The sequence below is a fragment of the Bombus impatiens genome, unplaced genomic scaffold (genome assembly GCF_000188095.3).
Source record: "Bombus impatiens unplaced genomic scaffold, BIMP_2.2 scf_1334, whole genome shotgun sequence".
Lineage (NCBI taxonomy): Eukaryota > Metazoa > Arthropoda > Insecta > Hymenoptera > Apidae > Bombus > Bombus impatiens.
In genome coordinates, this window is record NT_177753.1 from 53,923 (window position 1) to 66,827 (window position 12,905).

The 12,905-nt window shown below is 35.6% G+C and overlaps 4 protein-coding genes across 12 annotated transcripts; 2 read left to right on the forward strand and 2 right to left on the reverse strand.

Annotated features, from left to right (window-relative positions):
• Positions 1 to 1,812: 1,812 nt before the first annotated feature.
• On the forward strand, positions 1,813 to 4,993 carry LOC100749025 (homeobox protein 2-like). Of its 2 annotated transcripts, XM_003493803.4 has the most exons (4): positions 1,813 to 2,013; positions 2,280 to 2,466; positions 2,580 to 4,016; positions 4,159 to 4,993. In XM_003493803.4, exons 1-4 carry the CDS (start codon positions 1,977 to 1,979, stop codon positions 4,445 to 4,447), a joined length of 1,950 nt encoding a protein of 649 aa, XP_003493851.1. In that variant the 5' UTR covers positions 1,813 to 1,976; the 3' UTR covers positions 4,448 to 4,993. The 2 variants fall into 2 exon arrangements, with proteins under 2 accessions (XP_003493851.1, XP_033179805.1); XM_033323914.1 differs by lacking the exon at positions 1,813 to 2,013 and having other exon boundaries at positions 2,211 to 2,466.
• A 228-nt stretch (positions 4,994 to 5,221) lies between these two features.
• LOC100749146 (cytochrome c-type heme lyase) lies at positions 5,222 to 7,045 on the forward strand. Its single transcript, XM_003493804.4, has 4 exons — positions 5,222 to 5,492; positions 5,709 to 5,953; positions 6,048 to 6,403; positions 6,486 to 7,045. The coding sequence occupies exons 2-4, from the start codon at positions 5,729 to 5,731 to the stop codon at positions 6,733 to 6,735; spliced, it is 831 nt and encodes a 276-aa protein (XP_003493852.1). The 5' UTR covers positions 5,222 to 5,492; positions 5,709 to 5,728; the 3' UTR covers positions 6,736 to 7,045.
• A 135-nt stretch (positions 7,046 to 7,180) lies between these two features.
• Positions 7,181 to 8,869, reverse strand: LOC105681569 (histone-lysine N-methyltransferase SETMAR). 2 transcript variants are annotated; one of them, XM_012392214.1, is made up of 2 exons: positions 8,064 to 8,869; positions 7,181 to 8,021 (listed from the first exon to the last, which is right to left on the reverse strand). In XM_012392214.1, the coding sequence occupies exons 1-2, from the start codon at positions 8,806 to 8,808 to the stop codon at positions 8,011 to 8,013; spliced, it is 756 nt and encodes a 251-aa protein (XP_012247637.1). In that variant the 5' UTR covers positions 8,809 to 8,869; the 3' UTR covers positions 7,181 to 8,010. The 2 variants fall into 2 exon arrangements, with proteins under 2 accessions (XP_012247637.1, XP_024227216.1); XM_024371448.1 differs by lacking the exon at positions 7,181 to 8,021 and having other exon boundaries at positions 8,028 to 8,869.
• A 13-nt stretch (positions 8,870 to 8,882) lies between these two features.
• Positions 8,883 to 12,445, reverse strand: LOC100749268 (traB domain-containing protein). 7 transcript variants are annotated; one of them, XM_012392208.3, is made up of 7 exons: positions 12,355 to 12,445; positions 10,932 to 11,176; positions 10,197 to 10,408; positions 9,937 to 10,051; positions 9,714 to 9,850; positions 9,230 to 9,639; positions 8,883 to 9,148 (listed from the first exon to the last, which is right to left on the reverse strand). In XM_012392208.3, exons 2-7 carry the CDS (start codon positions 11,167 to 11,169, stop codon positions 8,980 to 8,982), a joined length of 1,281 nt encoding a protein of 426 aa, XP_012247631.1. In that variant the 5' UTR covers positions 11,170 to 11,176; positions 12,355 to 12,445; the 3' UTR covers positions 8,883 to 8,979. The 7 variants fall into 7 exon arrangements, with proteins under 7 accessions (XP_012247631.1, XP_012247635.1, XP_012247633.1 ...); XM_012392212.3 differs by lacking the exon at positions 12,355 to 12,445 and adding an exon at positions 11,622 to 11,871 and having other exon boundaries at positions 10,197 to 10,405; XM_012392210.3 differs by lacking the exon at positions 12,355 to 12,445 and adding an exon at positions 11,622 to 11,871.
• Between the last annotated feature and the right edge of the window lie 460 nt (positions 12,446 to 12,905).

The window sequence follows — 12,905 nt, forward strand, 5'->3', positions numbered from 1 at the left end:
AGTCGACGCTAATAAATATATTCGACACTGCTGTCCTTTACTTGTGCTTCCGCTAGTGCAACACAATTTCGCTTCTTTTCCGCTCATCTACTTGAGATTCCAACAGCGTATGTAAAAGATGACAATAACAATTTTCGAAAAAAGATACACGTTTATCCAATACGAAATACGAAGCTTCGCTAGAATACATTGAGCGTCAGATATATTTGCAATGTACAGGGTGTCACAGGTTCGATGGTGCAACCGTGGAGGGGATCGTTGTACATAAATCGAATACATTTTTTGGAATAAATTTGCTTTCGAGAAAATCGACTTTGAATTTCTGCCAAATACGCGTGAATTTGATTATGTTAGACGGATCGCTATTCTCGAAAACAAATTTATTCCATATATTCGACTTATTTTCTCATGTACAATCAGCCCGTCCACGATGTACCATCAATATTGGGACACCCTGTATGTATACGTTCATATTCGTTATATTCGATCCAAGAGTCTTGCGTAAGCCTCGTTTTATCGTCGACGATGTTCTCAAACGTGCCGGAAACCACCTCCGTTTCACGCAGGATAAACAGAATGCGAGGGGAATTGCAAAATTTCGATTGTCGAGGTACGACCTCGATCTTCAGCCTCCTCGTGCTTCCTCTCGATTTCCCTTTATCCTTCGCCGCTCTCCGACCCTTTGATTCCTCTCGGACCGTAGGACGATCAGGTTCCAGGCAACGAGAGAAGTCGGTCCATCGCTGGAATGCGACACAGCACTCCTTGGATGCGCCTTTTCCAGAGGTCGAGACTCGATCTCGAGCTGGCAAAGGGCAAGAGACGACCGGTCGCGGCGTACACCACGATTCCTGTGTCGATTTCAGCACGCTCCGACCGTCACCGATTTCCATGGTATCGACCAATTCATACGATCGCAGATCTCTATCGGTATCTTCAACTGTAGACACTTTCGGAGCTAAGATCTCCTGTCGATCGACGATTTTTCCGGGCTTTGGCAACCCGTGTCCTGGCTACGTGCCGCCGAATGATTTAATAGAAAGCGACTTTTACTGCCTGTCGCCTTCGTAACCCATCGATTTGTCATCCGAGAGAGTCTAACAGCAACGTCGATTTGTCATAGGAACGGGTAAACCTTCTCTAAAGATCGGCTAGGCTTGTCCTAGATCGCAGAACTCGCAGGTTCCTCAACTTACATCAAATGAATAATCGAAACAATTGTGAAACAATTAAACCGCCGGCCATAGATATTGGTATTCTCGATGATATTTGACAGAAATCGAACGCTGGTCCACTGCGTTTATTCCTCGATTAATCTCACCGTAGATCTGTTACTTTATTCGCGTCATACGAGTCTTATAACGTGCTGTTCATTCTTATAAAAGTCAAATTTATTAGGCTCTTCTTATAAATAGTTGTCTTAATACATAAGGTGTGAAGACACGTATTAATCTACGTGTTTCCATAGTCTTCCTCTTCCTCTCTCTCTCTCTCTCTCTCTCTCTCTCTTCCCCTTTCAGATTCTGAGCTCCGAAGATCGCCAGACTGTGCTTAAAAAGACGTCAGCGAGGAGCTCAGAATGTTCGAAAAACAAACTTTATAGGAAGATGAGAAGAATGCGAGGTTACGATCGTTCCGCAGCTTTCATCAATAGTTTCTCTATGCAGGTCGTCACTGGCTGGTAGCATCTGCCTTCGGCGATCGAGCGGAGAGTGACGTAACGCTTCGTTACGTCCTCTACCCCCATCAGACACGTGTGCCTTCTCCTGGATAGACGAGAGCCCCTACCTCGTCCATGGGCCCCAGAGGCGTCCTCCCGTGGAACGTTCCCCGCTGGGCATCCTCTTCTCGGTCGTGGCGTTCTCCTCGACGCTGCAGTCATCTCGAAGAGTCCCTTCGCGAAGGTAACGCGCGAGTGTCAGCTATCTTGTGGATCAACTGCTGTAGTGAACGGTTTAGTCGAAGAAGAAGACAGGATGAAATCGATCGGGAGACTCGTTTGCCTTGTATGGGGTACGTTTAGACGAAACCTTGGAGATTTAACTGAATTTCACGGGTGCTTCGGCGAATTTCTCTGTCGCGATCCTTCGAACGGAAAGAGACGCGTGTCGCGAATACGATTCTGCGAACATGCCGTAAACGCGCGAAAAAAGAAGCATCAGCGCGAAGCGTGACGAGCCACTGGTTGCCGAGCGATTTTCCCTTCTCGTTGCTGGTGAAATTAATTATGGAAAGCGAAAGTCTACGACCTTTTTTCGATGATTCGCATTTTGTTACAGTGGCTGCGCTCGGAGCCTGTGTCCTCGGGCTCCAACGGCCACCACCCAGGTACTCGCAACAGTACATGCCGGAAACTTCCTTCACTTGTCGCAATAAGATCGTAGGAAGCTATTACGCCGACCCAGAGACTGACTGTCAAGTCTTTCACGTCTGTGTGTCCGTGTCCGGCACTATTCAGGATTACAAGTAGGTTATTCTGTGAGAAAAATTAATATTCCGCCCACCAACGCGTTCAAAACGATTTATTATAAGCATCTGTTGTTTTTTCTTTCTTTCTTTTTCTTGTTTTCTTTTTCAAGGTTCTTGTGTCCCAACGACACAGCGTTCGACCAAGAAAGCCAAACCTGCGCGGACTGGTACGACGTCGACTGCGAGGCGGCCACTCTGTACTACGCCAGCGATAATTTTGACCTGTACAGATTAGGATCCGGCCTGGAGTCGCTTCACTACGATAGCATACGCAGCGACGCCGAGCCCCAAGACCATCTTCAACGGTCTGAAACGAGTGACCCTGTTCGTTCGTCGGCCAACACTCTCAACAGAGTGTCGTCGGGAAGCTTTAACGCCAACAGGGATCTCCGAGGCAGCAGCAGTGGCAATTTTTACAATAATAGAAACGGCAAGGATGAGGATTATGAGAGCGAGAAAACCTACAAAGACGAGATTGTTCAAGAAAAAAAGAAGACCGGAGTGAGAAAGGTCAGCAGGAAACAGCAGTACAATGACAATGGCAACAACAATTACGTAGCATCCAGCACTGCTGTACCTGCCGCTGCTCCTGCTAATCAGAACACTTATACCGGCTTCTATAGTGGTAATAATTACAATCAGCGAGCCAATGGTTTCGTATCGTCGACCAGTGCCAGGCCTCTAGAGAATTTCAACAGGAATCAACAAAATACGCAGAGATATAACACGCCGTCTTCGACGTACAGGCCCAGCACCAATTATCAGAATAATTACAACTTCCAGTCTCCTAGCACGACGACCAAAACGACCATTTACAACGCTTACAACACCAATTCCAATTACAACCAACAAAATACCGGTGGCTTCAGTCAGAGTACCACGGTGAAGCCGACCAGCTATAATAAGAATTACAATCAGAATTATAATAACGGCGCGCAGTTTACGCAATCCACAACCTTGCAACCTAGCACCAATTACCAGCCAAACGATTACACAAACTACCAGAGAAATTACAATAATATTCAACGTACAAATAATAACGTACCTTATCAGTCTACCACTGCTACACCTACCGTCTACGATAATAATTATAATAACAACAACAACAATAATTACAATAACAACAATAATAATGGACAGTACAGAAGTAGTACAACCATCAAGCAGGATGTCTCTCAACCAACCACTAAATACTTCCCTAGTTTTGCAAGCAGCAGTTACGCCCCTACTACATATAGCCCAGCCACGAAGAAGTATATTCCTAATGACAATGCCCAGGCTCAAACAGCTGTGAGGACCAGCGAAAGCGGACAGTACTACGAAAAATCTAACCAACCTATCAAAAGTTCGTCTCAATACTACGACAGCACCAAAGCATCGAAGAAAGCCACGCAATACAACAATTACGATGGAACAAATGGGAAATACTACACCGAAACCAGCACCGGAAATTACGATCTAGCAAGGTCTTCGGTTGGAATTGGATTCAGCCCTGCTAGTATCAATCATTTGGCTGAAACACCAAGGTCTACGACTCCGGTACCAAGGTATTAGATAGATTAGTACGCAATATGGACTTCTAAACTCGAGCCAACGTTCTCTCTATCTAAAAAAATACGTTTTTACATATTCTTACAGTTTTTATCATTTTGCTATTATTACTATTACTACTTTACTATTTTTACATAGGAGAATTTCTACAGCCACCACGTACAATCCCAACAATTTCAACTCTAATACCCAAAGATCGTCACAATCACCAACAACTCCTAGGGAAAGTACTTATGTTAGTGGGTCTGCCAGACCGTTTTCGTCCACGACGAGGCTACCTAGTACCACTACAACGCGGCCAAAATCTGGGAAAAAAAATGACTACGACTATGCCTATTATGATAACACTGCTGGACTAGAATACGATAGTCTGGATCTGGAACACGTAACCGGAAACAAGGAATCAACGAAGATCGCAAGGAATTGATTCTTTTTGCTTTAATCGAATCCTTTGAGAACACACATCTATGCCACACGATTGAATAGGTTCAATTTCCGCGAAGCTACGGAACTTGCTGAATTTATGAATAATAGTGGCCAGTGTATTTGTCAAAATCGGCTTTCGATGATAGTAGAAGAAGAATATATTGAAAACCGGTTTTGTTGTAAAGAGTAGATCGCCTTAAGTATAATATAAATAGCGATTTCTTAAAATCTAATAATAACGAGTATGTATTTCGATAGATCTGTTCTCTTTCTCTGATTTGTTTTTACAGTATTGTAGGTTAAAGAATTATGCGAGTGGAAAGTCCTTTTGCGTTAGAAATTACTATTTCTAATTTATCGATTATCCTGAAATTATTGTTGTTACTGAGAAAATATTATCTTATTAATAACGCAATTTTCTTATCGAAGTTTGATGTCTTTTGTACATATAATAAAAGATGGTTTAAATCTAACGATAACGTCACTATTCGCATACTAAAATCTGCGGACTGAGTGTACATATTATATGTATTTTAATAAAAAAGCACTAAAAAATAATTCACTGTCTAATAAATTTCTTACGTCAAAAATTTCAAATTTGAATCTAAAGTTTTACCAATAGAAGAACGTATAACTTCCTAAAACTTAGTGGAATTATTAATTACATATTATTACAAACATATTTATGTACAGATATGAAAATAGAATAAATTTTTGTTAAAAGGTTGCCTCAAATTATTCACGAACGTTTGTTGTAAAATCTAGAAAGTTCCCTACTTTTAGGGGAAATTATCGTGACCTTAACAGAGATCACTGTTACTAGTACTGCTAGAAATAACAGTGTGAAGTGTGACACAATCCTAAACCGTTTGAAGAATTCGGAATTGAGATGTTCCAATTCTTTAAAGGACAATATCTCTTATTCTTAATATTTATTTAATATATTTAGAAACATCGTAATTTATTGAAACGTCCCCCTAATTTGATAAAAATAGATGATCAAATACATTTACTTAAATAACGATATCACATGTTCATAGCTCTATGTAAGTATTAAAACCTCGCCTTTGCCAAAACACGAGAATATTTCACTTACTCTACTATATTTTCATTACTTACTCTAACATATCTAATTGTGACATTGAAACAACAGAAGATGTAGGTTATTGCATAATCTATTTATAGGTTATACTTCCAACGGTCGTAATTTTTATTTTCTTGAATGAAAACATAAGTATTCTAATTTCAAATACTTGTTGCAGAAATTCTACAACAAAGGAAGATGGGTAATGTAATGAATTCTGCTGTATTGGCAGCTGATGCAATTATCCCAACGCACCAGCAACAGATCTCAAACGCTCCATATCATGGAATACACAAACCCGATGGAAAACCTCCTCCAGAATGTCCTATGCACAAATCTGCACAGGACAAAACACCATCTACGTATCCCAGTGAATGTCCAATTAATGACATGGCTTCAGGAGACATTAATCCCCTTAATATGGTTAATATCCTAATTAACACAATTTAGAATATCTTTAGAATGCCTCTTGGTATTAATTCATTTCCTCTGAATGGTAATTTAAATAAAATTCTAGATGCCACCAGCTAATCAACAACCAGCACCAGATCAGCCTTTCCCACTGCCCACAGAGAGACAAGTTTCATCTATACCAAAAGCAGTGGGAGAAGGAGAGTTTTGGGTGTATCCTTCGCAACAAATGTTCTGGAATGCGATGCTGAGGAAAGGCTGGAGATGGCAAAAAGACGACATAACACCAAAAGACATGGATGACATAATAAAAATCCACAATGCCAATAACGAACTAGCATGGCAAGAAGTGCTTAAGTGGGAGGCTCTTCATGCAAAAGAATGTTGTACTCCGAAATTGCGTAGCTTTGGAGGCAAGGCCAAGCAGTATTCACCACGCGCTCGCATCCGATATTGGTTGGGGTGAGTTATGGTTATCAAGAAGAATGATTCACGATTATCCTTGATGAGTTTGGTTAATAAACGTGGACCTATTTTTTTTTAGATATGAATTACCATTTGACCGGCATGATTGGATCGTAGACAGATGCGGAAAGGATGTACGATACGTTATAGATTATTATGATGGTGGTGCAGTTGATGAAAAATTTACATTCACGTTACTAGATGTTAGACCAGCTATGGATTCGTTAGAGAACATTTGGGATCGCATGAGGGTGGCATGGATGCGTTGGAAATATCGTAACGAGTCGAAAGAATCGGAATACGCTACGAAAAACGAAGAAAAAAAATAGAAGTTAATAGAACAAAAAGATATTAGCTTGATGGTTAATTTTATGCTCGTTCTACGTATTACCTTTACGTAATGTACAGTTTTTAAAATACAGGAAACATAGTTAAACGACAAACCAAAGAAGTTCACTAATGTTTAAGAAACGAAAAGAATATTGGATGCTTCTCTAGTGCTTTTCTTAATTATACAATTATAAAAAATCAATTTTAAAGTTAAAATATAAACTTCAATCAATCTCCTAAAGGTCAATTTTTTTAATTGACGTATCGGATATATATTCTAATAAATTGAAAAGATTTTTATAAATCCGAGACTTGTTTTTCTGTATATCATACTCCACTTTATTGTCAGCACTGCACATTATTTATACCTAACAATATGGAGATTAAAAAAACTGTGTTCAAATATTTGTATAGAGTAAAATTACATTATTAAAAACATTGGTGTTACTTAAAACGCACGAATGTTTTATTTCGTTGGAAAATTGATATATACTGTGCTTAACTGTTTTGCTATACACGCATTCTTATATAATATGTTTTTAACATATATCAGTTATTACAAAAATGTTTGGTACGTATATAACAAAGAATATTAAATCGAGGCTCGAGTAACAATGATATTGTATCATTCTTAATAGTTTTAGTTAGAGTAATATATTAGTACATCACTTTTTTTAATTTCACTATAAAATCATGATCTTATGATAAATCATTTCTTAATTATAATTCACGTTATATCCTTAAATCTACTGAGAATCACAATCTTGTAATGATTTTTTTTTAATTTACAATATGTTAAAGTTAGCAATTGTTATATTCATAAAAATATCCCTATCCCCATTATTTTTTCTAATATGTATCAGCGTAAACGAACACACGAGAAGGCTGTAATAGAAAATATAATTATAATGATCAAAGTAACATTCCTTTACTCTGCTATTTTCCTATATTAATAAGAAAAAATTATAATTTTTCTATACTACTAGCACACTAATTTTCTACACGCTATAACAAACATAATATCACGAATTTGATATTCAACTATTCATTTCTTACTAAAAATAATATTCTTTCAGGATACTAACTTGTTGCAAAATAATATTATATATATATTTTTTTTTTCTCGATAAACGATAAATTAACAACGAATAAATACAAATTACCAAAACTCTTTTATATTTACACAACTCTATGATCAATCCAGATTCCATTCTTTCCAGTCATACAAATTCACTGAAGGCTTTTCGATAAATTTATCAAAAGGCTTAACAGTCTTAAATAGTATTTCGATAAATTTATCAAAAAGCTTAACAGTCTTAAATAGTATTATGAGGCAGATAGCCAGAACAGTTGTTGGAGCCACAAAGACAGGGTGTATGACTGAGATTATGGACGGAATTAGTAACTCCGCCGGCATAGTTAAAAGTTATCTCTTCGCCTACCTCTATATTTCTGGATGCGAACAAACATAATCGAGGTACTGGTCCTTCGACTCGAATAGGTACAAGATTAGTATTTGGATCGCAACTGTGATTGGAGTATCTTCCGATATTGCCAAAATATTTAGGATCTATGCACGTCACTATTACTCGATCCCCGATATGTTCAGAAACGACAAGAACGTAATTCATGTTATTTTTATTCGCTTCGACTCTACGCCTTGCTTCCTCGATACCTACCACCTCCCCAGCGTATTCGCAAATGAATTGACCTTTCTTAATGAGTTTACTCGTGAACAAACCGTGTCCTTTTCCATCGATCTTTGACACGACTAGACTATCCACTGGACCATTCTGTACCACTCTATTATTACAATTTTCTCCACAAGTACAATGAGGGTTGCACTCAACTATTGGCCCTGATAATTTTTCATCTAGTATACAATCATCTTTATAATTCGGCGAACCACGTGTACAGAAACAGTTGGAGCACCGAATTGTACATGAGCAACCTAATGAATATTCTGATTCAAACTCTTCCAGATCTATCCCAGGACCTGGTATATTATGTACTGTGTACATGACACCAGGTATAGCGTGTTCGTACTCATCTGCACAGGCAGTCGCCTCCATGATTATTACAATATTATATCAATTAAAAACCAGAAGAAAGTTTGACAGGATCTTTAAGGATAGGCAGCACAAAATAAAGGAAACAATTATTTTGTATTTGTTTCTTTGTCCCCGATAAAAAGTATGTGTTACATATTAATAAAGAGCTCTAAAAGTCAAATTCCAGCTATTCTACTTAGCACTGACCTCCAATAATCCTTCAAACGACGATTTGATTGATTGCAATGCATTAAAAGAAGGTAGTGGTATAATTTTATATCCCATGTAAATCGTAGCTCCCAATAAGGAAGCTTTAATTGTAAACTTTAATATTTTGCTTGATAAAGGTTGAGGAGGTACTCTATAAAAAAGAAATATGGAAAAGAAGAGTAGGTATCCATAATGATACATCCATGAATACTTAAGTTAACTTTATATATACCGTATAATAGGCCATATATCAGAGGCTTTTACTTTTCCCCAGTTTTTAACAATTCCATTAATATGTCCTATGCCAACAACTCCTACAATTCTTGGTGGTTTTAGCCCTTCTGCAGTGTGTTGTGCTGCAGTAGCCATCTGAAGATGGTATGTAAGATACATATCCCTTTCTGTGACAAACGTTCTCTCTATCGCTGGGTATTCTTCCCTCAATGATGAAATCATTTGTTGTATCACACATTTCCGTTTATAACGCTCTACGTCTTGTTTATTGATACGAGAATCTAATCGTACCATTAACCAAGCTAGTTTTATTATTTCCCACCAAGATAATTCTCTCAACGCACGTTGAAATGTCACGTTAATCGAACGATCCGCTAACTGAATAATGCAATTTGGTACTTTTTTTGCCTGAAGAAGCACCATGGAATTTGTAATTATCTCACGTTGTTGTTTAAATTCGGTTTAAGTCTGTTCTAGTATACCTCTTCGAACGCTGTACGAAATTCACCACCTGGTGGCATCCCAAGTTGCTTAACGACATGATTCACCATGCGGTATAACATAATATGCAACAATCCATTATAAGCCCCATAGTGTCTTATTGTTTCAGTTAAACTTTCTACAAAACGAAGTAAGTGAGTGATATGCCAAAAGCACTTGTACTTAAAAGTACTTGTACTTAAATAAACAATCTGGGGAACTTACTAATACTTAAGTCTGTCGCATTACGATACAGAGCTTCCTCGTTAATGTTTATAACATCGATTCTAGTTTTACATAATTCAACTGCAACTATGTGAGGCTGTACAGCCTGAATGATCTTTAATTGTAAAAAAAAAAATATAGTTCTTAATTATCCTACTAGGGGGTTCCTACTATCTTTAAAGAAAACATATTGGAATGATCCTTGAATATTTTGAAATATACTTAATATATCTGGTACATATAAAATATAATTTATTTACCATTGCAACATCATTTTGGCTTTCAACACTGAAATGTGCTGTGCCTACTAAGTATAATTTTCCTCCTTCTGGTGTAGTAAGTAATGTCACTGTCTCTGGTAACTTCTCATCTATGCTTGCATCATATTCTGGTTGAATAAATGCAGCAATATCACTACTTTTATAATTAGTTTCATTGTGAGTACTAAATCTCAATTGATGTCCAACAACTTCTAGAGCAAAAACAATCTTGTTTTAAATATACACCTTAGAGTACAAAATGTTCATAAATATTTCTAAGAAATGGATTTTTGTAAAGATAAGACCTTCCAGGAACTATTCTATAAGTGATGATGATACCTCGACGCTTTGAAAATTTTGTTTTATTTTTATATTTTACTGGCATTCTGAAAGCACTAATATACTACTGTATCAAGTGTGCACTATAACTTAATCAGTAGCTCAACATTGATTTTATTATCATATTAAAAAGACAAAGAGAGAAAGAAAGACCTTGCAGGTCTCCTTCTATGGAAACCTTAAAAGATCAGCTGTTCTAAAGTGCCTATTCAAGTGACTAACAACATACTTATAACGAACTAAATAGCAAATTCTATTAACAAATATCACCAGAAAATTAAATTATAATGAACTACAAAATGGCAAGTATTCACAAGGAATGTTTTTTAATGAAATATCTTTGATGATACTATTATCACTAAGAATGCTTTATTTAATCTTTTTTTTTATTATCACCTTTAGTTTGATCCTCTTCAGTATCTATCGAAGATTTTGCAGTATCCAAATCAGGTTTTGATTTATTAACCATCTTTACATCTATTTGCAACTCACTACTAATTAACTTTTCAAATGGAGTTGAGATATGTAAACTTCTATCATCATTAATATCGTTTGCATCAACTACAAGGTACCGTCTAGCAATTAGCATATTTTTATTTTTGCTAAAATCTGTGCTCATGATATCTGAAGACATTTTATACCTAACAATTGAAAGTATATATTAAATTCAATCATTCTTTTAATTGATTTTATAGACTTCTTGAAATTAGAGAAAAATTTACTAATGCCATATAACAACTGACTACAAAAAATTTATCTAACATATAGTTAGATTTACATATTTAAAATTAATGAATTACCAAAATAAAAGCGTCACTTAATGAACGCGAGAAAGTTCGTTGCAATTCTAAGAAAATCTCGAAAAAATTGGTTAAAAACGCTTAAATGTTTAAATTACTTTTTCCTATAACCTCAAGAACTAACAATATGGTTTTAATAATTGTATTATTCTAACTACCAAAATGGCTCAGAATTTTTTATAAAAATATTATGTTGTAACAGATAAACGATACCTTAGATATAGTTTCCTTTTACTGTAAATAGATATAATAAACAAAAACTAGTAAGAGAAATATCTGGAACTACCTAGTTACTTGTAGCAGTTGTAGTTGTAGTAGTTGACGTGTCAACAACTATTAAGATTAATTTTACAAAGAATGTTTAATAGATTTTCAATTATTAAAATAAATTGTTCTGCTAAATTTCGCGAAGTGAATCAAGCTTATTGTTAAGTTTTCTCTTTTACTTATCCGCAAATACACAAAACATCGTATGAATGTATGAATAAAAAGCAGTGATACACTATCCATGTATACATTCTATACCAATTAGTCAACTATAGACCAACTATCGATTGTTGTCTCAACTTTAATTGCTTGTCATTATTATTGTTGTATAAGTCTAGAGATTTATATTTAACGTTAAAAATTATTCACATTAAGTAATGTGTATTATTCCTCTTTTTCTTGATTTTATTTTAATGCGTGAGATATGTTAGATATGTTAGATACATATAATAAATAAAAAAAGATTTAATTTTCATTCATATAAATTATTTTTTATTTCGAGTATCTGCCAAACTAATAATCGAATTCTTTGAAATTAATCACAATTTTATGGTAAATACAATTTGAAACAAAAGAAGCAGGATATTGCGCAAAGCTGATAATAATTAGACTAAGAATACAAGAAACACCCAAATGCTTATTATAATATTTAGACAATGAAATAAATTTTTATTTACATTGCATTTCTTTAGCTGTATTTATAAAAATTTCTTTGGTCTAATTATTCAAAATATTCAATATTATCCACTTACCAATGCAGTGAGATCTTGATTGTAGAAAATCAGGAAGATGAAATCCTCCTTGCTTTGTGTTATTGTATTTTCTTCTTAAAGATGATATCTCGCGTTACTCTATCGTCTACAATAATACAAATAATATAGCAGTTAGCTTATAATTTTGCTGTAAAAATGAACATCTATCAAAATTCAAATTATTAAAAAATGGTCGATAGAGGGTGCTGTTATGATTCAAATATAACGGACAAACTTAAATTGAATTCTTTTCGAACAATAATTTTCATGTATTATAATCCCTACCATCTTTTCCTAATTATTCTTCATTGTCGATGTAAAAATTGAATAAAAAGAATAAAATTCTCGACAAATTAACAATGCTTGTGGAATAAAATAGATAAAGAAAACGTATAATATGAGAAAACAGCTTAGCCTGCATTAATAATGTTTATGTTGATATTATAGTATTTTATATTATAAATTACTCTTATTTATATCAATACTTACTCTTTAAAGTATACTATATACGAGATGAATAAAAACTAATTCAACTTCTCGAAATTTTGCGA

Bases quoted from the DNA above. Each gene is read 5' to 3' on its own strand.
- LOC100749025 (XM_033323914.1), top strand. From the start codon at position 2,228: ATGGAAAGCGAAAGTCTACGACCTTTTTTCGATGATTCGCATTTTGTT. The intron at 2,467-2,579 runs GTAGGTTATTCT...TTCTTTTTCAAG, and splicing joins GGCACTATTCAGGATTACAA to GTTCTTGTGTCCCAACGACA. The intron at 4,017-4,158 runs GTATTAGATAGA...ATTTTTACATAG, and splicing joins TCTACGACTCCGGTACCAAG to GAGAATTTCTACAGCCACCA.
- LOC100749146 (XM_003493804.4), top strand. From the start codon at position 5,729: ATGGGTAATGTAATGAATTCTGCTGTATTGGCAGCTGATGCAATTATC. The intron at 5,954-6,047 runs GTTAATATCCTA...ATAAAATTCTAG, and splicing joins ACATTAATCCCCTTAATATG to ATGCCACCAGCTAATCAACA. The intron at 6,404-6,485 runs GTGAGTTATGGT...ATTTTTTTTTAG, and splicing joins CGCATCCGATATTGGTTGGG to ATATGAATTACCATTTGACC.
- LOC105681569 (XM_012392214.1), bottom strand. From the start codon at position 8,808: ATGGAGGCGACTGCCTGTGCAGATGAGTACGAACACGCTATACCTGGT.
- LOC100749268 (XM_012392208.3), bottom strand. From the start codon at position 11,169: ATGTCTTCAGATATCATGAGCACAGATTTTAGCAAAAATAAAAATATG. The intron at 10,052-10,196 runs GTAAATAAATTA...TTACAATTAAAG, and splicing joins GCCAAAATGATGTTGCAATG to ATCATTCAGGCTGTACAGCC. The intron at 9,851-9,936 runs GTAAGTTCCCCA...TTCGTTTTGTAG, and splicing joins TGCGACAGACTTAAGTATTA to AAAGTTTAACTGAAACAATA.